Source organism: Oncorhynchus kisutch, linkage group LG5 (genome assembly GCF_002021735.2).
Source record: "Oncorhynchus kisutch isolate 150728-3 linkage group LG5, Okis_V2, whole genome shotgun sequence".
In the NCBI taxonomy this organism is placed as follows: Eukaryota; Metazoa; Chordata; class Actinopteri; order Salmoniformes; family Salmonidae; genus Oncorhynchus; species Oncorhynchus kisutch.
The window spans coordinates 28753153-28778519 of NC_034178.2; the positions used below are offsets into that span (position 1 = coordinate 28753153).

Sequence of the window (25367 nt, forward strand, 5' to 3'; positions counted from 1 at the left end):
GCAATGAGAGGCAGAGCAGGATACGCACCTGAGACAAGTGTATTAATTCAAAACAACGTTACTTCAATGATTTGGCGCCACTCAGTGGCATTTTCACTTGCCGCCTTGGCGTCGTGCAATAGATGTATGATAAAGGGGCTAATAATAGGCTATGAGAGTTATCCCCTGAAATGTGATGTTTTATTGAAGATGTTATGTATCTATGATATGGTGCCAACGAAATTGCTACTGTCACATATTAAAATGAAATTAATGGCATATTATAAGACATGTATTACCATGTAGCCTAAATATAACTCTGAAAACCCTCAGATCTAGGTCTACTGTCAATTTGGGATGATGTTATCCCTGATGCACATAAACTCTGATTCGATGAGAAAACACTTTTATTCATCAGCTTTTCCATTTCAAATGTTTGAAATCATCCAAGCAAGTATGCTAATATACACTGCATGTATAACACATTTCAATAATAGCCTTTAGGAAGCCCAAAGGAAAGTAGAAAACAGCATTCTCAGACTTGGGCATTATCAGTTTGGAGGAAACTGATGAGATTAAGAGGTTAAAAGAGGTGCCTCGGGCAGGCTGTAAGACAAAGCAGTAAAAGGAAAAACTATTTGTTAGGATTTCAGAGAAGCCCTGAGTTTGTTTGTCTGCTTGAAAACATCTTCAGAGAGAAGCTGATGTATTCTGATATGCATTAGGTCCCTAACACACTCTCTAAGGTTGGGAGTACGCTCCCCGTTTCGCTCAGAGACTCACCCTCTCTCTCCTCCCAAAGCATTACCGCTCAGTCTAAAAAGCTTTCTCTTTAGTAATTGCATTATCTCTCTATTTCTCAAGCGCTGTCTTTTGCCTGCCTCAAAAGACAGGAATGGGCGGAATAATCAATATCCTGCTTTGAAATAGCCTGCGGAGAGAGGAGGCAAACATTTGGATTTGACTTTGATTGCTTTTGGACACCCTCAGAGTGTTATCATCATAAACTCAAGTCATCTACCTCTCAGAGATTGTGCGCGCACACACACACACGCACACACACAGTGCACAGAGCCAGTGGGCAGGTCATGAAAATCACTGCATGACTGATGATTCGTGATTGGTGGTGGGGGCGGGGGTGACGTCTGGCCATTATCATTGACTAATGGTATTACATATACTCTGTCGTTATTGAAGGAAGTTACTGACGGCATGGCCACAGACATAGCATCACTCCTCACAGAATGCGTAATACTTTTCCATTATGACGTCATACAAAGGACCCTTCATCTAATCCTAGTCCTACAAATGCTTCAGTGTGACAACTACTCAACAGCTTGGTCATGATTTCTCAACTTGATAAACACGTGTCCATCAAAACACAAATCCTACCAGAAGGTGTAGTTTTAACAGGGAGCTTTGGATCCCCACCACAAACAAACTCACACACACACGCATGTGCACACACACACAAACACAAAAATAAACATAAATTAAAAGAGATTACCTCATTAATCTCCAGTGCTAATGTGTATTTACACAGTAAGTGGAGCAGAAGCTCATACCACGCACACATTTCTGTGGACACACTGCACTCATGAAGTCATGCGATTCGATGGCTTCAACCACGAGGTAAGGCTCCACAAGCTGCATGGGGAGGAATGATCAATGCAATCCCAGCCCCCGAAGGCATACCCACACATCTTTATTATGGGCATACTTCACAGAGGCCCCAGCATAGGTCTTTATAAGTTGAACACATAGAGGGATAGCCATGGAGCCCCATGGCCATTCACTACTGTTCCTAATATCTGCCGGGGTCAAATAACGGGCAACTTTTGTAGCTAAAGCAAATTCCATGGGGATGCTATAATATGTGCATTTGACATCTCAGTGAAGGACATTAGCTCTGAATAATAGTGATAGTAGTGAGTAGATCTGCAAAGTGGGACTAATGAGTCTTTTGTGTGACCCCTCATACACTGTCAGCCCCCGCTGTCTCTCGCCTTGAGAAGGGGGGAAAAGAACACTGAAAAACTCCCAGGCCAAACAGGAGCAATGATTGTGGTGTCTCTGCTTAAAATAACAGGCCCTATGAGTGGAGTAACCTCCTCGACTCCTCCCCAGGCAGTCCTCTGCCTGAACCCCTCCCTGTCTTCACCGTGGATGTGATGAAGACGTTGTGACGTCCAGTAGAAAAGTGCAGGAGGACAAATAGGAGGCATAATGGCTTCTGGGATGTAGCTGTCCATCAATTATTCAGCGGCAGCATCAGTTAACCCTTACGGAAAACCCCATGATTTCACATGTGGAAAATGTGACATGTATCATTTCCACATTTTGCACATGTGAAACCATGTGTTTTTGGGACACTTCACATGTGATGATATTTAACATGTCAATTTTCTGCGTGATCACATAACCTTTCACAAATTTTCACAACAGATTTTACAGGTCATTCACCAGCAAACAAAAATTAGTAGTTATGATACACAGACAGTGCTTTTAACATACTGTATGTACGTTGAAAACACTGTCGTATCTGATTTAATTTATACAGTAATTATTGTTTAACATGTCCTTATCCGCGATTAGAACTCACAAGCTCTAGGTTCATGGCATGGTTCATGGCATTCCAATTTTCCTGCTACGCTACCATGTCTGGGTTAGTAACTGATTTCACCTGTATTCCTACACTTTGGACTTCAAAGTACATCTCAGCTTAGTTAAAAATACACTCAAGAAAATATATTTATATATTATAATAGTGATTCAGGAGTAACATAAAAACAGAATAATATGCCCCACCAACATTAGACAACTATACAGAAAAAGTATACAGTCCATTAAATCAATGATGAGAAAATAGTCGGAATAACTGATAACTAAAATAGCAGTACAGGTGGCACTCTTTTGCTATGTGCAGATATCTATTATAGGTATTGAATGTGTGGGGGAATACTACAGACTGTGTCGCAGGAGAAAGATCAGCATACCTCAAATCCCAGGTGGGGTTATATGAACAGCGTACCACTTACTTTAAAACCCCCATACCATTTCATTGCTTACCAAGGTTTGGGATGGTTTGATCTTATGTGATGTTAATGTGATAACATGATTTCACATTTGTAATGTCACATGTGAAGTGTTCCAAAAACACGTGTCACGTGAAATATCACATATGAAGTGTTTGAAATTCGTTGAGAAACACCAATTGGAGTTCAAAAACCATTAATAGATCGTTTTTTTAAATTAATCATGTTTTGTTGTTAGTGTCAAAAATGCTAATTTCCTTAGTAGGTGATGTCGGAGTTCAGGGATGATGCCGCGTTCACGTGCTAGTTGGAACTAGGAAACTCAAAAATATCCGACTTGCTAATTGGTTGTTAGCAAGTCGGAAATTTCAATGAGAAAAATGGGTCAAATTATTAAATTTTTAAATAACAATTAAAAAATATATATATGCTAATGAACCCCACCAGTACATTACCTCCACCTATCAAAGTGCAGTGACGATTGTACCTTATATTAAAAATATTAGTTAGAAAAATGGCCCATTATACCTACAAAGGTACCATGTGAGTTCATATATGTACACTGAAAAATAATAAACGCAAAGTGCTGGTACCATGTTTCATGAGCTGAAATGAAACATCCCAGAAATGTTCTATGAGTTGAAAAAGCTTATTTCTCTCAAATTGTGAGCACAAATGTGTTAACATCCCTGTTAGTGAGCATTTCTCCTTTGCCAAGATTATCCATCCACCTGACAGGTGTGGCATTTCAAGAAGTTGATTAAATGGCCTGATCATGACACAGTTGCACCTTGTGCTAGGGACAATAAAAGACCACTCTAAAATGGGTAGTTTTGTCACACAACACAATGGCCCCAGATGTCTCCAATTTTGAGGGATCGTGCAATTGTCATGCTGACTGCAGGAATGTCCACCAGAGCTGTTGCCAGAGAATTGAATGCTAATTTCTCTACCATAAGCCGCCTCCAACGTGGTTATAGAGAATTTGGCAGTACGTCCAACTGGCCTCACAACCGCAGGCCACGTGTATGGCATTGTGTGGGTTAGCGATTTACTGATGTCAATGTTGTAAACAGAGTGCCCCATGGTGGCGGTATGGTATGGGCATGCATAAGCTATGGACAACGAACGCAATTGCATTTTATCGATGGCAATTTGAAAGCACAAAAATACTACGATGAGATCCTGAGGCCCATTGTCGTGCCATTCATCCCACCATCATCACCTCATGTTTCAGCATGATAATTTACGGCCCCAGTTCTACCATGGTCTGCATTCTCAGCAGACATGTCAACCACGGAGCATGTTTGGGATGCTCTGGATTGACATGTACGACAGTGTGTTCCAGTTCCCGCCAATATCCAGCAACTTTGCACACACATTGAAGAGGAGTGGGACAACATTCCACAAGCCACAATCAGCAGCCTATGCGAAGGAGATGTCTTGCTCTGCATAAGGCAAATGGTGGTCACACCAGATACTGACTGGTTTTCTGATCCACAACCCTAACTTTTTTGAAGGTATCTGTGAAATCCATAGATTAGGGCCTAAGGAATTTATATAAATGTACGGATTTCCTCATATGAACTGTAACACAGTAAAATATTTTATATTGTTGCATGTAGCGTTCATATTTTTGTTCAACATACCTGTGAAGTGTACCTTTGACCTTTTTGAAACGCCAGGGAACAACACTCTAGTGGACCCTAACCATATCCTTATTTTTTAAGTATGTGTTTATATATGTTCCAAGTAATAAGTACAAACCTCATGGCACGACAGAAACATTGAATGCTCTCCCAACCAAGAGGTTGCAAGTTCTAAGTGTGCACTGTTACGTTGTTGGTGATAATTGGGGCGGCAGTTTCATGTTCAAATCCCCGAGCTGACAAGGTAAAAATCTGTCGTTCTCTCCCTGAACAGGCAGTTAACCCACTGTTCCTAGGCCGTCATTGAAAATAAGAATTTGTTCTTAACTGACTTGCCTAGTTAAATAAGGGTAAAATTTAAAAATTCAATTGGACAATTATTAACTTGATTCTGGGCAGCTTTTTGCAAAGTCAGAAATGCATTCTTGCCATTAAGTCTGTGTCCATACCTTTTTGTTGCTGAACAAGCAACCTAGTGGTTTAGCTGCACTGGAGCTGTCACTGCCGTCTTCCTGGAAGGAATAAGTGGACCAAAGTGCAGCGTGGTGAGCGTACAGTTTCCTTTTTATTTAAAATGTCACCAACAAAACAACAAACGAAGAAACAACCGTGAAGCTTATAGGGCTATAGTGCCACTAACAAAGATAACTACCCACAATCAAAGGAGGGGAAAAAAGGGCTACCTAAGTATGATTCCCAATCAGAGACAGCGATAGACAGCTTTCCCTGATTGAGAACCATACCCGGTCAGAACACAGAAACAAAGAAACATAGAAAACAAAACATAGAATGCCCACCCTGACCTAACCAAATAGAGACATAAAACGACTCTCTAAGGTCATGGCGTGACGGGAGCAGTACATTTCAGGTTGCTCCAGACAAAGAGGTTATGAGTTCAAATACCATTTACGGGTAAGTCAGAATTGTGGTCACAAAATCATTGAAGATTTTACAGTAATTTAAATCAGCATAGACAGGTTGCTTGTTCAGCAACAAAACCATCACGTGTAAAACAGAAGGGGCTTAGATCTCCAAATGTGGTTTCTGAAATAGATTGTTGTTGATTAGCTAGCTAACACATTTTTGCTATATTAGCATTTGCATGAAATAATTCAAAACAAAACAAAACATCAAGAACCAAAAAAAACTGGCTGAAACAAGCCACCTACCATTCTCCATATGGCAGCTTCTTGTCATTGTTGCTAGCTATCTGACCATTCAGAATCATAACAACGCACTGCTTTTGGCATCATCGATGCGTACGCATCGTTTTTGCGACGTTGTCAGCAAACCCATTTACTTTATATTTACTGCAACTCAAGAAGTTCAGAAATCTATGATTGGGAATAAATATATAGAGAATCTCCATTATACATTGACCCGGTGGTGCAGGAGGATCTGCAGCTGGCTAGCAACCAGGAGGTTGTGAGTTCAAATCCCAAGCAATCGGCATACAGTCCATTGACACTTGATGTTATCACGTGGCTTCACATGTTGTCAAATGTTATCACATTAACTTCACAAATGATATGAGATGACGTGTTCACGTGTGAAATTCATGTGGTTTATCCGTAAGGGAGTGCCCCTTGACTCAACAGATCGGCAGACTCACTGACACCTGTTTTTCTCTTGTGTCATTTTTACCACAGATAGAGGACACTCAGAAGAAAGGCAGAGAGAGGCATCAGGCTTCATGCCAGGTCTTTCCAAGTAGCTATTCCATCAAGATGCTGCAGCCTTGACTAATGGGTTTGCATCAAGGAGCATTGTAATGTACAGTAGTTTGCACTTTAACTACTTTTGCTCTCAGTGGCAATTCTCTCAACTGCAAGATTATGGAAAATAGAAGACTATGGAAGATATTGCTGCATTTTGTCATATAGAACCTAATATAAGTGGCAGCACCACCATACAGCCAATGCTATCATATTTCAAGAGTTGTTCACCCATTTTACTTTTTATCAAAGGTAATGTAACGAAATGTTAAATAGAGGATGAAAAGTTGAAACAATCAGAAATGCTTGTGCTGTACTGATATGAAACCAATATGTCCTGGTTTGTGGAATTCATTCTAGTATCATTTATCAAAACCCACTGTGCCAGTGCTTCATATTGAATGAGGCTAAATTCAGAGACTAAGTTCCACAAATCAGACTGCAGTAAAATTATAAGATTGTGAATACTTACCGGTAACCTACTCAGTATTGCATCTGTATCTGTTAAAATAACTGTAGTGATTTGGATGAGTATATTTCAATACCAAATGTGATGATTAATTTACAGTTTAACCAGACAACATATGATTCAATGATGTGCTGTAAATCGATCCAATATGAACCACAGATCATTTACACGGGACTTCCTATCATCTCATTCTGTCTTAACTCCCACACACACACACACACACACACACCTCTCTCCCTTTATTCCCTTCTCTCTCTTTCCCTCACTCACTCACTCTCCCTCTCTTTCTCTGCTTCTCTCCCTCCCCATCTATCTCAAGTTGGCTTTACCTGATGGTCTTGGCTGCCTCTCCCAGAGCACACACCCACACAGAGAGAGCGAGGAGGAGATTAAAAAATATAAGAAATTCACCTGTCATTCTCCCTGTTTCCAAATGATACAGCTCAGGTCTGGGGTTACACATTTGTGCCCAGTGGATCAGTCCTCCTGACAGACAAGTAGAGGGCCATTTATCAGCTCTGAGATTACATCTTCAATGCCAACCACAGCCAGTTGGTAAGCTGGGAGTAGTCTTTTTTTAATTTATTTTTTAAATGGCTCTTCTTTAGAGACAGGCTAAAATTCTCATTTCGTTTTCTGATATTGTTTGCCAGTGTTGCTTCCTGGCATTGTTGGCAGCCTCTACTCTGCGATTACAAATTCACCAACAGTGAACACAGCAACATAACCCCAGTTATTAGATATGGTAAACAAAAACATGCAATAAAATTAAATGAATGCATCCTATTCAGCAAATTGCCATCAGGGATAACAACATAAATGTTTTTGTGTACTCAGGTAATGTGGCTTGTATCCCTTCATACACACTTGGCTCAAATGGCCAAGTTGATTGGAGCATGGTGTTTGTTTTCTACAGAAGAGTTGTGGGTTGAATTATTGCATGGGCCATTTATTGCCTAATTTGAAGGCAGAGATGAGACTGTGGATAGTAGGTAACTGCCCTGCTCCACGTCCATCCTGCCCTTTAGTTGTCAAGGAAGAAAGGTCCAAGAAAAGTCAGATCCGCAGCCACTCCATAATTCAAATATGTGGTAACTGCAAGTCTGTTTACAAGCGTCTGCTAAATAACGATTATTATGTTTCATTTTCATCTGTTCATCAGCCAAACTGCTTCTTATCTCCTATACTCTGGCTCCCTCTATTGGGGAAATATTTACTCTACAATGCCCTAGAGTCATAAAAAAAACAACGTTATTTTAACTAGGTAAATCAGTTAATTAAGAACAAATTCTTATTTTACAAAGAGGGCCTTCCCCGGCCAAACCCTCCCCTAACCTGGGCGGCGCTGGGCCAATTGTGCCCCGCCCTATGGGACTCCCGATCACGGCCCAGTTGTGATACAGCCGGGATCAAACCAGGGCCTGTAGTGACACCTCTAGCACTGAGATGCAGTGCCTTAGACCGCTGTGCCACTCGGGAGCTAACTTTGGAACTAATTACAGTGTAACTAAACAGTATAAGAGCACCACAACAGTCATACTTTTAGAGAAAATCTGTCTGAGATTAGGCTACCACTTTTAAATGAGCATAACACAAGTTTTTGGGATTATGTTTTTCTGACCTAAATATATGAATTACCCTAGACCTTGAAAAATATCAAGATTGTGGTGGAATTAGCAGTCTATCATAATAAACTTCTTGTAGTAGTGTAATCATTTGGGGGCTTTCTACTCTGGAACTTGGACCAGCAACTTTGCAGTTAGAGGACAAATGCACAAGCTACCTGCCCTGTGCCATAAAGGTCTAGACCTCTTAGCAGAGACAGTAGTAGGCTTGGCCTATACCTGAATACAGGGAGGCAACACTATTCCCCATCTCTTGAGAAGTGGAGCCGTAATGGGAACATCAACATAAGCTAAATATGATGTGGCTGTCCATGGTACTGATTTCTCTGTGTGTGTGCCCAAGTAGAAAAACATGTTGACTCACCCTACTTGTAGAGAAATGCCAATGACATCCTCCTCTTTCATGTTGCCTAAATGGTCTAGGCCTCTGTCAAACTTTTATTTTTATCTATTTAAAATTGTTTGCTTTTAGTTTTTGTTGTCCTAGGCAGCCTGGCTAAAATACTTGCTCGGTAGCCTAACTTCCTTTCATGGGCAACGATATGCCAGGCCAGCTAGTTAACATTAGCATACTTATGCCTACATGTTGAACTTCCATTATCTTAGGCCAGGGGCATTATGTATTAATTTATGGTTGGATCAGAATCACCACTATATTCATTGGCCAGTACAGAGAATTAAGTAAAAGTCCAAATCCCCATCTCCATACATGGTTAATTTAGGAAAGTGACGATTTTAGCAAGCCACCGGAACAATGAGATGCAACAAAGCAAGTGTTTTCTATCAGTAATGAGGTTTGGCTTGTGATGTGATTGATGTGAAGCCAAATCCAAAATGGCTTCCCTTGACACTTTTTTTTGTGAGAAAGGACCATTCACAATTGAGATGACTCAGTTTAGCTCAACGCTCATTGGCTATTATTTCGTAGATTTTTTTATCAAGGGAGGCCAAATGCTCATTGTATTCAACGCTAATGCCAGAAACAATGTCACTCTTTCTGACCAGACAGTATCATATAGATACGCTACACATACACAGACAGAGGGGCGCTGTTTCGTTCGCTCGTATGCTTTAACCATGAATTACATTTATGAGAGACGAAAAATACATTATTATTTTATTATTTGTTGTAAATTGTTTTCGGAAGCATGGCTTCCATTTGCAGACATGAATACACGACACTGATAAATGATCAACAGCACTGCTCAAGAGTGATATTGTCTTCATTGTGACAGGGAATGGATATTTTATGTCCAATCCAGACTGGCGCGCAATTTGCAGTGCGTATCCCCCCCCACAACAGCGTTCACTAAACCCCTGCCTTCTGAGATTAGTATACGCACTGAGTGGGGAAGGGGTAGGCTATATTTTCAATGAGGAAAACAGTGTCTGTCAAACGTCACATGGGGCTGGGACCGATTGCTTCCTGAAATGCTGTTCATCGTTGTATTTTTTTTCCCACTACGGTACTAGTATTAGGCTTTTCATTCATTTCTGTATCGGTTTATTATTTCTTCCGCAATGATAAGCAAAGTAAAAAATGCGATGTCCACGCTGGTGGGTGGAATGATGCCCCACGGTCACAACCAGCACCACGGATCCGGGAACGTTCACCACCAGAACTGTCACCAGGACGGTCTGCCTCCACGGTTCCCCTACGGTCGACCTGAGTTTCTGGATCTTACACCAGAGCTTCTTCAATACTCGACAGAACATGCTTCTCGACCGGTGCTGACGTTGAAGAGGGACAGCAGGCTTCCCTGGCGGACGGGATACGCAGAGTGAGTGGTTTCTCGACGTGTCATTTATAGGGATTTACAAAAAATCCCAAACATTAAAATGCAACTGTCAGATTGAATGTTGTAGGCCAAGGATCATTTGCACTGTTGACAATAAACTGTTTCGTTTTGGGGTAGCTTTTTATGGCGAATATGGCCTCCGTGCTGCTATTGCAAATTCACCCGAGAGCACAGGTGCAACCTGGACTCAGGGGTAGACATAACATAGTAAATGTAAATCCAGGACACTACAATTAGTAAAATATGTTACGTTTTGTATGGTATGTATTAATTTCTCGAGGTCTGTCAATAATTTCTATGATATGTTACATATTACAATTCGTATGATATGCTACATATTGCAATTGGTTGTGGCTAACATTAGCTAGGTGGCTAACATTGGCTAGGCTAGGAATTATGAGTAAAGGTTAGGCGATAGGTTAAAGGGTTTTAAGGTTAGCGGAATGGTTAGCTAACATGCTAAGTAGTTGCAAATTAGCTAAAAAGTAATAAGTAGTTGCTAAAATGCTGAACTGTCTGATGAGATTCAAACACGCAACCTTTAGGTTGCTAGAAATTCGAGTTAAAAGCCTACCACCCTATTTTCGTTTTTGCCTTAAGTAACCTGTTTTATTTAACCGTATCAAGTAGCATATTATACTGAGTGTCTCGGATTAACATTTACTATATTACGTCTAGTCAATGAGGCCAGGCTGCTGCTGCTGTAGCTGATGACGCTGTAGTAACCTATTGTGTGGTTACTTTAAAACCGTGAGAATCCCTCAATGTCCACTCACTGCATAGACTGACATTGCAACAATAATCCGCTACATATGTTGCAGTTTATTGTATCTAGTATTTTATAGGATCTCACATGTAGAACAAACAAAAACATTGAAATGCTACATAGGTAGAGTAAGCGATTGTCTCCAGTAGTAGACTATCATAATCTGTCCACATCGCTGTTATCATCCTTTTCTCTGGACACATATTAATAGGACCATGTGCCTGTAAGCTATTCCGGTGGAAATTAGTATCTTATAGGATAGGGGGTAGACTGTGTACTAGGCCTACTGCTTAATTTTGTCAAAATACATTTTGTTTCTTTCATAAAGATTCAATAAGTCCCATAGTTGACACACAAAAAATGTAATATAATGTAGCCTACGTGTTTTAGGCGTAAAGGCATGCTTGAAAGTAACAAAAGGGAGGGAGGGAGAATTATCAACATTACTTGACATGAATGTCAAACAAACGAATATCAAACATCATGCTAACTTTACCCCGGTACAGTTGAAAGGTAAGGTTGTCTCTGAACATGCAAAGTGCAAAGAACAGTTGACAAAGAGCACCTGTGTGGAAGTGTTTGAAAATGCCCGTCAGTGTAGCCTACTCTTCATAACTGTAGCTACTGACTACAGCATATGAAGTGTCCAGTAAAAACCTATTTCTATGTAGCCTATCCATTCTACCCTATACAAATGTTTGTAGTTTATACGTAGTTTATATTCTCAGGAAGACATCATGTGATATTGAGTTAGTCCTGTATGTTTCTACAACAGTACAAGCCTACCTGTGTTTCCAGCTACAATAAAGCAATAAACCATCTAATACAAAGCATGCAGTTCCTATCACCTCCCAAGGTAATTTCATTCACTCTATTGGGTAGAATGTGCTGCCTGGTTGATTCAGGGGAGAGGGGAAAAAAAAACCCTCTCAGCATCATTCCAGACCTGCCATCTCTCAAGAGGGGGAGTCAGTGGAGGCTGACTGGTGGATTCCTATATTTCCAGACCTAGGTGGGTTATACCATTGTATGAAACCCACCCCCGGCCGTCTCCTCAAAGACCCTGAGAAATAAATCTGAGAAAGAGCTGAGTCATCCAAGGGGTGAGACAGACAGAAATACAGGGGGGTTGCAATGAAGCGAAGAAGAAGCAGGGATTTTACAATTGCAGGCAGGATGAAAGAAAGGATTCTCACTCCCAAGCAGCAGCAGCATAGAACGAAGGCGAATGTAGGAAAATGCGTCACACAATTATTAAAGGGTTATTATACACAGCGTTTACGAAAACATGCATCATGGAGTCTGATTATTGTAAACAGCGTCATACATACAGAATGTCTTTATTTCACCAAACTGTAATTTGCTCTAAATTACGGACATTAAAAGTGTACATATAGGCTACTGTACTTTCAGTATTGCCTATATTCTATTTTGCAATGGAGAAGAATGTAGTTCTCTTCTTCAATGGAGAATTACTACATCCATCTCCTTTCCACTGTTTCTAAAGTGCAGTACAAATCACTGCTGTAATGGACCGAGTGGAAACAATGATCACACATCGACTCTGAACTCCCCAGTTGGAGAGGGAGTCCTGACCTGCACGGGTCAGTTTTTTGGAGTTGCACCCATCCCATGCCAGACACATCAATTCCGAGCTCATAAATGAGGCCCTAATCTATGGATTTCACATGACTGGGAATACAGATATGCATTTGTTGGTCACAGATGACTTAAAAAAGGTAGAGGCATGGATCAGAAAACCAGTCAGTATCTGGTGTGACCACCATTTGCCTCATGCAGAGTGACACATCTCCTTCACAGAGTTGATCAGGTTGTTGATTGTGACCTGTGGAATGTTAACCCACTCCTCTTCAATGTGTGTGCAAAGTTGCTGGATATTGGCGGGAACTGGAACACGCTAGCGTACACATCGATCCAGAACATCCCAAACATGCTCAATGGGTGAGTATGCAAGTCATGGAAGAAGTGGGAGATTTTCAGCATCCAGGAATTGTGTACAGATACTTGCAACATGGGGCCATGCATTATCATGCTGAAACATGAAGTGCTGGAGAACTTCCAATTTCCATAGATAAAATGCAATTGTGTTTGTCCATAGCTTGAGCCTGCTCATGCCATAACCCCACTGCCACCATGAAGCACTCTGTTCACAATGTTGACATCCGCAAACTGCTAACCCACACAACGCCATACACGCACGCTGTCTGTTATCTGCCCGGTACAGTTGAAGTCAGTTACGACGTTGAACGGCTGTCAGGTGTGACTACCCGGCTCAAATCGGTCTTATGTAGCAAATGTTTTTTTACATTGGATAAAAGTAGAGACTCAGGGCTAGAAAATGGTATATCATACACTACAGTTGAGGAACAATGGGAAAGCAATTCTGCTTTGAAAGTTGTTACACTTGTTGCCTCACTTTTGAGAAAAAGGCCTTTGAATGTTTTGGTACACCTCCTGGAGAGCTATTCATTGTCTACACCCATTCACCATCGTTCACACCCTCTTACGCTTTAGCCCCACCCATCTCTTTAAGGGAGCCGTGTCTGAATCCTGGCTTAGGAAGGCCACTAACAATTCTGAGATTTCCATACCAAACTACAACATTTTCTGTCAATATAGAACTGCCAAAGGGGGAGGAGCTAGCCTGCAAAGTTCTGTCATATTTTCCAGTTCTATACCCAAACAGTTTGAACTTCAATTTTTTTTTATTTAACCTCTCCAGAAATAAGTCTCACTGTTGCCGCCTGATATCGCCCCCCCCCCCCCCCCGCTCCCAGCTGTTCCCTGGACACCATTTGTGAATTGATCGCCCCCCATCTAGCTTCAGAGTTCGTTCTGTTAGGTGACCCAAACTGGGATATGCTTAACACCCCGACAGTCCTACAATCTAAGCTAGATGCCCTCAATCTCACACAAATCATCAAGGAACCCACCAGGTACAACCCTAAATCCCTAAACATGGGCACCCTCACAGACATTATCCTGACCAACTTGCCATCCAAATACACCTCCGCTGTTTTCAATCAGGATCTCAGCGATCACCTTCTCATTGCCTGTATCCGCTATGGGTCCACGGTCAAACAACCACACCTCATCACTGTCAAACGCTCCGTAAAACACTTCTGCGAGCAGGCCTTTCTAATCGACCTGGCCCGTGTATCCTAGAAGGATATTGACCTCATCCCGTCAGTTGAGGATGCCTGGTCATTCTTTAAAAGTAATTTCCTCACCATCTTAGATAAGCATGCCCCGTTCAAAAAAATGCAGAACTAAGAACAGATATAGCCCTTGGTTCACTCCAGACCCGACTGCCCTTGACCAGCACAAAAACATCCTGTGACGGACTGCAATAGTATCGAATAGTCCCCACGATATGCAACTGTTCAGGGAAGTCAGGAACCAATACACGCAGTCAGTCAGGAAAGCAAAGGCTAGCTTTTTCAAGCAGAAATCCGCATCCTGTAGCTCTAACTCCAAAAAGTTTTGGGACACTGTAAAGTCCATGGAGAACAAGAGCAGCATCTCCCAGCTGCCCACTGCACTGAGGCTAGGTAACACTGATAAATCCATGATAATCGAACATTTCAATAAGCATTTCTCAACGGCTGGCCATGCCTTCCTCCTGGCTACTCCAACCCAGGCCAACAGCTCCACCTCCCCCGCAGCTACTCGCCCAAGCCTCCCCAGCTTCTCCTTCACCAGACAGCAGATATTCTGAAAGAGCTGCAAAACCTGGACCCGTACAAATCAGCTGGGCTAGACAATCTGGACCCTCTCTTTCTAAAACTATCCGCCGCCATTGTTGCAACCCCTATTACCAGACTGTTCAACCTCTTTCGTATCGTCCGAGATCCCTAAAGATTGGCAAGCTGCCGCGGTCATCCCCCTCTTCAAAAGGGGGTGACACCCTAGACCCAAACTGTTACAGACTTATATCCATTCTGCCTATCTAAATTATTTGAAAGCCAAGATAGACAGATCACTATCCATTTCGAATCCCACCATACCTTCTCCGCTGTGCAATCCGGCTCCCGAGCCGGTCACGGGTGCACCTCAGCCACGCTCAAGGTACTAAACGATATCAAAACCGCCATCGAAAAAAGACAGTACTGTGCAGCCATCTTTATATACCTGGCCAAGGCTTTCGACTATCAATCACCATATTCTTATCGGCAGACTCAATAGCCTTGGTTTTTCTAATGACTGCCTTGCCTGGTTCACCAACTACTTTGCAGACAGAGTTCAGTGTGTCAAATTGGAGGGCATGTTGTCCGGATCTCTGGCAGTCTCTATGGGGGTACCACAGGGTTCAATTCTCGGGCCGACTCTTTTCTCTATATATATCAATGATGTCGCTCTTGCTGCGGGCAATTCCCTGAGCCACCTCTACGCAGACGACACCATTCTGTATTCTTCTGCCCTTCCTTGGACACTGTGCTGACTAACCTCCAAACAAGCTTCAATGCCATACAACACTCCTTCCGTGGCCTCCAACTGCTCTTAAACGCTAGTAAAACCAAATGCATGCTTTACAACTTTTCGCTGCCCGCACCCGCCCGCCCGACTAGCATCACCACCCTAAACAGTTCCGACCTAGAATATGTCGACAACTATAAATACCTAGGTGTCTGGCTAGACTGTAAACTCTCCTTCCAGACTCCTTCCAATTAAAAATAAAATCGGCTTTCTATGTCGCAACAAAGCCTCCTTCACTCACGCCGCCAAACTTACCCTAGTAAAACTGACTATCCTACCGATCCTCGACTTCTGCGATGTCATCTACAAAATAGCATCCAACACTCTACTCAGACTGCATCCAGTTTGCTATCACAGTGCCATCCGTTTTGTTACCAAGTCACATTATACCACCCACCACTGTGACCTGTATGCTCTAGTCGGCTGGCCCTTGCTACATATTCGTCGCCAGACCCATTGGCTCCAGGTCATCTATAAAAAGAGGCCCGGGACTTGTTGAACACCTGCCGGAAGTCCTGGTACTCCGCGGGAATGGCGGAGAGGTTCGGAGCAACTTCCGAGCCCCCGGGAAGACGTCATGGGGCAGGTTGCGCGAACTTCAGACAATGGGCGTGGCAGAACGGACTCCAGCCCATGATAGCACCCGTAGACTAGTTGACGAGGGGATTCTGTTGCTGGAGCCAGGAGAATCCCAAAACTACGGGAATCTGGGGTGACTTGATGAGCAGGAATTGAATGGTCTCGCTGTGATTCCCTGATAGGAGTGGTTGATAGGAGTGGTGTTATGGGTGACCCGACCTATAGAGCACCTGTACAGTGCTCTAACATCCATGGGGATGGATAGGGTCTGAGTGAGGATGTTCAGCTTGGAAGCCAGTGTGGCATCCAAAAAGCTCTCCGGCCCCAGAGTCAATGAGGACACGGAGAGATTTGGACTGGTTTCCCCAGAGCAGAATGACATGAAAATGGGTGTGAGTAAGGGAAGAAGAAAAGTTCTCCATATGGCCCACCAGAGTACTCAATCCTACCTGTGAGCCTGGTCTTTCACCTGGCAAGAGGACACAAAATGACCAAAAGTTCCGCAATAGAGACCGCTCCTTGTGTTGATCCAGTGTTGCCATTTCATTGGTGACAGCCCAGCTCTGCCTAGTTGCATAGGCTCGGGAAACAGTGCCTTGGCCATCTTCGGTGACTCTCGAGGAAGGTTGGGAAACCTTGGGTGCTCTCAGCAACGGGACTGTCGGGGACTTCCGGGATAACTCGGAGGCGAAGTGGAATCCCTAGATGTGAGTGAAATCAAATGTCCTCCCCATCCATCGTTCCCGCAATCGCCCATCAATCCGGATGGTCAAAGTGATGAGGGAGTCAAGATCCTTGGGTAACTCCCGAGCAGCAAGCTCGTCCTTAACCTCCTCCGAGACGCTGTGCAGGAACATGTCGAACAGTGCCTCCTGGTTCCAAGCACTCTCCGCTGCTGACGTGCGGAAATCAACCACGTAGTCAGCCACCCTGCGGGCGTCCTGCCGGAGCTGGACTAGACTCCGGGCAGCTACTCTCCCGGAGAACGGGGCATCAAAAACCTTCCTCACCTCTCACACAAACCCCTCCAGACTCACGCACATGACCGGCTGTTGTTCCCATACGGTGGTAGCCCAGGTGAGAGCCCTCCCAGACATCAACGTGATGAGGTAGGCTATCTGGGAGCGATCCGAGGGGAAGGAGGAGGGCCAAAGTGCGAAAATGAGGGCACACTGAGCTAAAAATGCCAGACCGGTGCTTGGCTCTCCATTAAAGCTTTCCAGGGGAAGTAAACAGGACTCCCGGGATGGTGGAGTTGCCATTGGGAAGGCGCTGCTAACCCGCTGAGTTACTGGGGGGCGGTTGGGTTACCACCGTGGCTGCCCCCCAGACAACCCGCGGAATTGCTCCAGCAGCATGTACAACGCCCGGTCATGGCGCTCAGCGAACGTTTGGACCCTATCCATAAGACCATGAAGCAATTCCTTGTGCCTACCAATGGAGGCTCCTTGGGAGGAGATGGCGTTGCACAGCTGGCCCGGGTCTGCTGGGTCAGTCATGGCCAGGTCGTACTATTGGGTATGAAGGTAAGACCCAGATGCAGACAACGTCAAATTAACAATGGTTTAATAATCTAGGTAGGCAATAGACAGGTCAAGGCAGGCAGGGGTCATTAAACCAGAGGTGGGGCAACTAAACCGGATGGCAGGCAGGCTCAGGGTAGGCCGAGGTCAATAATCCAGAGGTGGGGATTAAAAGGTAAAGGTCGGCAGGCAGGCTCAGGGTCGGGGGCAGGCATAGTGGTCAGGTAGGCAGGCTCAGAGTAAGGACAGGCAAGGGTCAAAACCTGGAGGGCGAGAAAAAGAGAGACAGGGAAAAGCAGGAGCGGAGAATAAAAACGCTGGTTGACTTGACAAACAAGATGAACTGGCAACAGACAAAGAACACAGGTATAAATACACAGGGGATAATGAGGAAGATGGGCGACACCTGGAGGGGGGTGGAGACAATCATACAGACAAGTGAAACAGATCAGGGCCTGACTATATCCATAACCCAACGCCACTTCAATCTACTGAAAAAATAATAAATCTGCTATGATTAAATAAACTACATGACCAAAAGTATGTGGACACCTGCTCGTCGAACATCTCATTCCAAAATCATGTGAATTAATATGGAGTTGGTCCCGTCTTTGATGCTGTAACAGCCTCCACTCTTCTAGGAAGGCATTCCACTAGATGTTGGATGATTGCTGCAGGGACTTGCTTCCATTCAGCCACAAGAGAATTAGTGAGGTTGGGCGATTAGGCCTGGCTCGCAGTCGGTGTACCAATTCATCCATAGGTGTTCGATGGGGTTGAGGTCGGGGCTCTGTGCAGGCCAGTCAAGTTCTTCCACACAGATCTCGACAAACCATTTCTGTATGGACCTCGCTTTGTGCATGGGTGTATTGTTATGCTGAAACAGGAAAGGGCCTTCCAAAACTGTTACCACAAAGTTGGAAGCACAGAATCATCTAGAATGTCATTGTATTGTATGTTGTAGCCTTAAGATTTCCCTTAGCTTTGGGCCTAGCCCGAACCCTGAAAAACAGCCCCAGACCATTATTCCTCCTCCACTGAACTTTACAGTTTAGGTAGCGTTCTCCTGGCATCCGCCAAACCCAGATTCGTCCGTCAGACTGCCAGATGGTGAAGCGCAATTCGTCACTCAAGAAAAAGGCTTTCCACTGCTCCAGAGTCCAATGGTTGCGAGCTTTACACCACTCCAGTTGACTCTTGGCATTGCGCATGGTGATCTTAGGCTTGTGTGCGGCTGCTCGGCCATGGAAACCTATTTCATGAAGCTCCCAATGAACAGCGCAGACATTGCTTCCAGAGGCCGTTTGTAACTCTGTAGTGAGTGTTGCAACCGAGGACAGATTATTTTTACTCACTACAGCATTCGGCGTTCTGTGAACCTTGTGTGGCTTACCACTTCGCAGCATTTACAGTTGATCGGGGCAGCTCTAGCAGGGTATGAATTTCATGAACTGACTTGTTGGAAAGGTGGCATCCTATGACGGTGCCATGTTGAACGTCACTGAGCTCTTCAGTAAGGCCATTCTACTGCCAGTGTTTGTCCATGGAGATTGCATGGATGTGTGCTCGATTTTATGCATTTGTCAAAAACGGGTTTGGCTGAAATAGCCAAATCCACTCATTTGAAGGGTTGTCCACATACATTTGTATATATAAGAAATTAGAGCCACTGTATTGTCCCATTGGTCACAAATGTGACTGCTAACTTATTTTCATATACCACAAGCATCATGGATTCAATGTATTGAAAATTAAGACACATACAGTATGTAAACTAGACATTTACACATTATATTTACAAAGAAAATATTTCAAAATGTCAACAATGTATTTGTTGCTAAAGCTGTTGCATACAGAGTTCTGGTGCCAAATTAGTCTGAAAAGTACACCTTGGAGAATTATGCTTGTGGTCTTGTGACCATTTTGAGAAATCATTTGATTATAAGTACAAATGTAACTTCTCAAGAGCCTGTAAAGTACAAAACGGTTTTCTTTCACTGTGTGACCCATGGGATTAAATGGGTTAAATGAACAATTCCCATAATCGAATAGTCTACAGGCTTTAAAAATAGCCTACATTTATTTAGTAGGCTAAAGGCTACTCAAGCATTTACCAGCAGCACAGGTTTGAACTTTATATGGCCTGGGTATGGTCTAAATCAGGTATTCCCAAACTGGGCTTTGCGCAATGCCTTTGGATATATGCCAAATTACATTTTCCCCCCCAAATTTTCAAACTGTCCATTTATATTTTTTCCAACTGCGCTATACATTTGGGTGTTTTTTTCCTCTTTAACTATCTAGTGTTCAGCAATATAACAACACAATGTCAAATACAGGTAGCCTAGTCAAATAATTAACATCAAATCACATTAACCGTTACTCTCTCGTGGGTGAAACCTTCACTCTTGTGCAGACATTTAGAAACAAAACATGCCAATTTGAAAAATAAGCCATGGGTGTTTGAGCAAAAATGTAGACAACTTTTGAGTAGTAAGACATGTATAAAAGCAACAGATACCATTTAATAGGAAGGGTCTAGAAGCATGGTGAGCCACCGAGTGGCTAGGACAGGCAAGCCTCATACTATTGTGGAGGACTTAATTCTTCCTGCTGCCGTAGATATGGCTGGGACAATGTTTCACAATGCATCAGTGACATGGCAGGAGATGTTTTGAAACAATTACTGTTTTGCATACAAGCTACTGATCTCTATGCGTTACAGCTGGATGAGTCAACAGACGTGGCGGGCCTGGCACAGCTCCTGGTATATGTCTGTTACGTTTATGGGGGGTCAATTAAGGAAGACATCCGCTTCAGCAAACCACTGGAAACCAGGACAACAGGGGAGGATATTTTTAAAGTACTGGACAGCTTTGTGACATGAAGTGGACTTTGCTGGTCAAGATGTGTTGGTATCTGTACTGATGGCGCAAAAGCCATGACAGGGAGACATGCGTGAAAGCAGTTGCTCCCAACGCCACTTGGATACACTGCAGCATCCACCAAGAGAATCTTGCTGCCAAGGGAATGCCTGAAAGCGTGAAAGACGTTTTGGACAGTGAAAATGGTTAATTAACTTTGTTAAAGCAAGGCCATTGAACTCTCGTGTATTTTCTGCATTATTCAATGATATGGGCAGCGACCATGTAACGCTTCTATAACATACAGAAATGCGCTAGTCATCAAGGTGCAAAGTATTGACACGTTTTAAAAAATTGACAAAATGACCTTAAAGATGTCTTTACTGACCTTCATTTTCACTTGTCTGACCTCTTGCATGATGATGAGTTTCTCACACGACTGGCCTATCTGGGTGATGCTTTTTCTCACCTCGATGTTATGAATCAAGGATTACAGGGACTCTCCGCAACTATATTCAATGTACAGGACAATATTGAGGTTAAGAAGTTGGTGCTCTTCTCTGTCGGCATTAACAAGGACAACACACACGTCTTTCCATCATTGTATGATTTTTTTGTGTGCAAATGACCGCAAGCTTACGGACAATGTCAAATGTGACATAGCGAAGCAAAAGAACGAGCTGGGTGCGCAATTACGCAGGTACTGTCCCGAAATGGACGACACAAACAACCATTGCAAAATATTTTCAGTCTCCTGAGTGGGAATAGGTTTTTGTCGTTCCCGCTTCACGACTGTAATGGTGTGCTTGGACAATGTTAGTTCGTTGGTGATGTGGACACCAAGGAACTTGAAGCTCTCAACCTGCTCCACTGCAGCCTCGTCGAGGAGAATGGAGGCGTGCTCTGTCCTCTTTTTCCTATAGTCCACAATCATCTCCTTCGTCTTGATCACATTGAGGGAGAGGTTGTTGTCCTGGCACCACACGGCCAGGTCTCTAACCTCCTCCCTATAGGCTGTCTCGTTGTTGTCGGTGATCAGGCCTACCACTGTTGTGTCACCTGCAAATTGAATGATGGTGTTGGAGTCATTTCTGGCCGTGCAGTCATGAGTGAACAGGGAGTACAGGAGGGGGCTGAGCACGCACCCGAGGGGCCCTGTGTTGAGGATCAGCAATGCAGATGTGTTGGTGCCTACCTTTACCACCTGAGGGTGGCCCGTCAGGAAGTCCAGGATCCAGTTGCAGAGGGAGGAGTTTAGTCCCAGGGTCCTTAGCTTATTGATGAGCTTTGACAGCACTATGGTGTTGAATGCTGAGCTGTAGTCAATGAATAGCATTCTCACATAGGTGTTCCTTTTGTCCAGGTGGGAAAGGGCAGTGTGGTCTACAATAGAGACTGCATAATCTGTGGATCTGTTGGGGCGGTATGCAAATTAGGGTGGGTCTAGGGTTTCTGGGATGATGGTGTTGATGTGAGCCATGACCAGCCTTTCAAAGCACTTCATGGCTACAGACGTGAGTGCTACGGGTAACCTAAGGTAACCTTTAGGCAGGTTACCTTAGTGTTCTTGGGCACAGGCACTATGGTGGTCTGCTTAAAACATGTTGCTATTACAGACTCGGACAGGGAGAGGTTGAAAATGTCAGTGAAGACACTTGCTAGTTGGTCAGCGCATGCTCGCAGTACACGTCCTGGTAATCTGTCTGGCCCTGTGGCCTTGTGAAGGTTGACCTGTTTAAAGGTCTTACTCACATTGGCTGCAGCTGGTGCTCTCATGCATGTTTCATTGTTATTTGCCTCGACGCAAGCATAGAAATAGTTTAGCTCGTCAGGTAGGCTCGTGTCACTGGGCAGCTCTCGGCTGTGCTTCCCTTTTTAGCCTGTAATGGTTTGCAGGCCCTGCCACATCCGATGAGCGTCAGAGCCGGTGTAGTACGACTCGATCTTAGTCCTGTATTGATGCTTTGCCTGTTTGATGGTTCATTGGAGGGCATAGTGGGATTTCTTATAAGCTTCCGGGTTAGAGTCCCACTCCTTGAAAGCGGCAGCTCTAGCCTTTAGCTCAGTGCGGATGCTGCCTGTAATCCATGGCTTCTGGTTGGGGTATGTATGTACGGTCACTGTGGGGATGACGTCATCGATGCACTTATTGATGAAGCCAATGACAGCTGTGGTGTACTCCTCAATGGCATTGGAGGAATCCCGGAACATATTCCAGTCTGTGCTAGCAAAACAGTCCTGTAACTTAGCATCTGCTTCATCTGACCACTTTTTTATTGATCTAGTCACAGGTGCTTCCTCCTTTAATTGTTGCTTGTAAGCAGGAATCAGGAGGATAGAATTACGGTCAGATTTGCCAAATGGAGTGTGAGGGAGAGCTTTGTATGAATCTCTGTGTGTGGAGTATAGGTTGTCCAGAGTTTTTTTCCCCCTCTGGTTGCACATTTAACATGCTGATGAAAATTTGGTAAGACTGATTTAAGTTTCCCTGCATTAAAGTCCCTGGCTACTCGGAGAGCCGCCCCTGAGTGAGCGTTTCATTGTTTGCTTATGGCAGAATACAGCTCACTCAATGCTATCTTAGTGTCAGCCTCTGACTGTGGCTGGCACACACTTACCAATATCTGAACAGGAGAGCCTCATCGAAATTGCAACAAGCTGTTCTGTGAAAATTGAATTTAAATCAGAAGCCACTGCCAGATTTCTGAGTATCCGGTCTTGGCAAATCGCGCGGTTAAGATACTGATGCCCTTTGCAACCACGTACCTATGTGCGAGTGGATTCTCGGCCCTCACTAGCATGAAGACTAAATACAGGCACAGACTGTGTGTGGAAAATAATTTAAGACTAAGATTCTCTCAAGTTATGTGCATCCTTTCAACCACACCCTTCTCATTAACCTGTGGTGAGTTATTCAGAATTTTTTTATACCCAAATAAGGTTTTATATGTAAGATGGCTAAATAAAGAGCAAAATTATTGATTATATTATTATTTGTGCCCTGGTCTTATAAGAGCTCTTTGTCACTTCCCACGAGCCAAGTTGTGACTCAACCTCCTTCTTATGTTTAATAAATGTATTGTGTGTGTGTGTGTGTGTGTGTGTGTGTGGCAGGCTTTCAATGATGGCAAACAACAACATGTGAGAGTGCGCTGACCCTGGTGCTACAGGGGGTACGCAGCTGGAGGTTGAATGTTTGAAGGGGTACGGGACTATAAAAAGTTTGGGAACCACTGGTTTAAATTAACAAAAGCTTGAATTAACATAATTACCTGAGTTATCTTAAGCAAATACCTGCTTGCACTTTTTGTGGGCTGTGTATCATTCTATCATTCCTTCTTGTCCACAATGACTCCAAAATCCTTCCAAACCAGGGATTTCACTCATGTAGCACCTGTTTCCACGATGGTGTATTCCACCATCACAACCTTTTATTTATCCTGTTACGTTATCTATTTTTGTGTGCTTTAGACTAGCCAGGGAAAGTACACTTGGCAACGTAGTCACACGTGGGGAAGGGAAAATAAGCTCTTCACGTGGACAAATTAGGAATGTTTCAGCACCACACTAATAATGGACAGTTCCCTGCTCCACTACGTGTGTGGTTGGTACTCTAGGCTACCATATCTGGCTCACCGAATGGAATTCGCAACACAACAAGCTCCTGGGTTTGTAAAAAAAAAATATTCTGGCCCACTTTGCAGGCTAAAGAACTGTCTCTTCAGACTAAAAGCACTCTGGCATCCAGCTCCTTTAGACTCGAGAGTCCTTCCCCTCATCTCCTCCAGCTCCTAGCACTCCAGTTCCTAGAAATGCATTTTACCTAGATCACCTATGATGGGGCACTTAACCATGCCTCACACACCACATAATGCATCACTGTAATTGAGGCAAAACTTACAATAGATTTTGCACTGGAATATTTCTATTATTGCGTTGAACTTTTAATCTTTGTTATTTTACTCTACAGCAGTACTGTGTTTTTTGGCTTTGACTCGTGTTATTAAATTGTTCATGCCCCCTTATTTGAATGCACTTATTGTAAGTTGCTCTGGATAAGAGCGAGTGTTGCAATGTCAATGTAATACCCTCTGGGCATCTATTTAAGCTTATTAACCTCTAAACAGAGAAGGATGCTCATTGTAGAACTTATTGACCCACATGTTTTATTTAAAAATTGCTTCTGGTGCTATCCCTAAGATCTGGGGCTATCCCTAAGATCTGGAAGGTGGTGCAAGTCCTCCCCATTCACAAAGGCAGGGATACTTCGGACCTAGATAACTACTGCCAAATTTCTGAACTATCTTGCCTTGCAAAATTATTTGAAACACTGACAAACTCTCAGCTAATAACGGTTTTAACTTCAAATTATATTCTTAATTTGTATTTTTTATTTCACCTTTATTTAACCAGGTAGGCTAGTTGAGAACAAGTTCTCATTTACAAATGCGACCTGGCCAACAAAGTACAGCAGTTCGACACATACAACAACAGTTACACATGGAATAAAACACAGTCAATAATACAGTAGAAAAAAGAAAAGTCTATAAACAGTGAGTGCAAATGAGGTAAGGGAGGTAAGGCAATAAATAGGCCATGGTGGCGAAGTAATTACAATATAGCAATTAAACACTGGAATTGTAGATGTGCAGAAGATGAATGTGTGCAAGTAGAGATACTGGGTGCAAAGGAGCAAGATAAATAAATACAGTATGGGGATGAGGTAGCTTGATGGGCTGTTTACAGATGGGCTATGTACAGGCTCAGTGGAATGTGAGCTGCTCTGACAGCTGGTGCTTAATGCTAGTGAGGGAGATATGAATCTCCAGCTTCAGTGATTATTTTTTGCCGTTTGTTCCAGTCATTG

The 25367-nt window shown here is 43.4% G+C and overlaps 1 protein-coding gene across 1 annotated transcript in view; it reads left to right on the forward strand.

Moving 5' to 3' along the window:
- The first annotated feature begins 9790 nt into the window (after positions 1–9790).
- ppm1j (protein phosphatase, Mg2+/Mn2+ dependent, 1J) overlaps positions 9791–25367 on the forward strand; it is a 52763-nt gene continuing 37186 nt past the window's right edge. Inside the window, exon 1 of the mRNA XM_020482915.2 lies at positions 9791–10253. Coding sequence (XP_020338504.1) covers positions 9994–10253 — 260 coding nt within the window. The 5' untranslated portion in view covers positions 9791–9993. The remainder of the gene's footprint in view (positions 10254–25367) is intronic.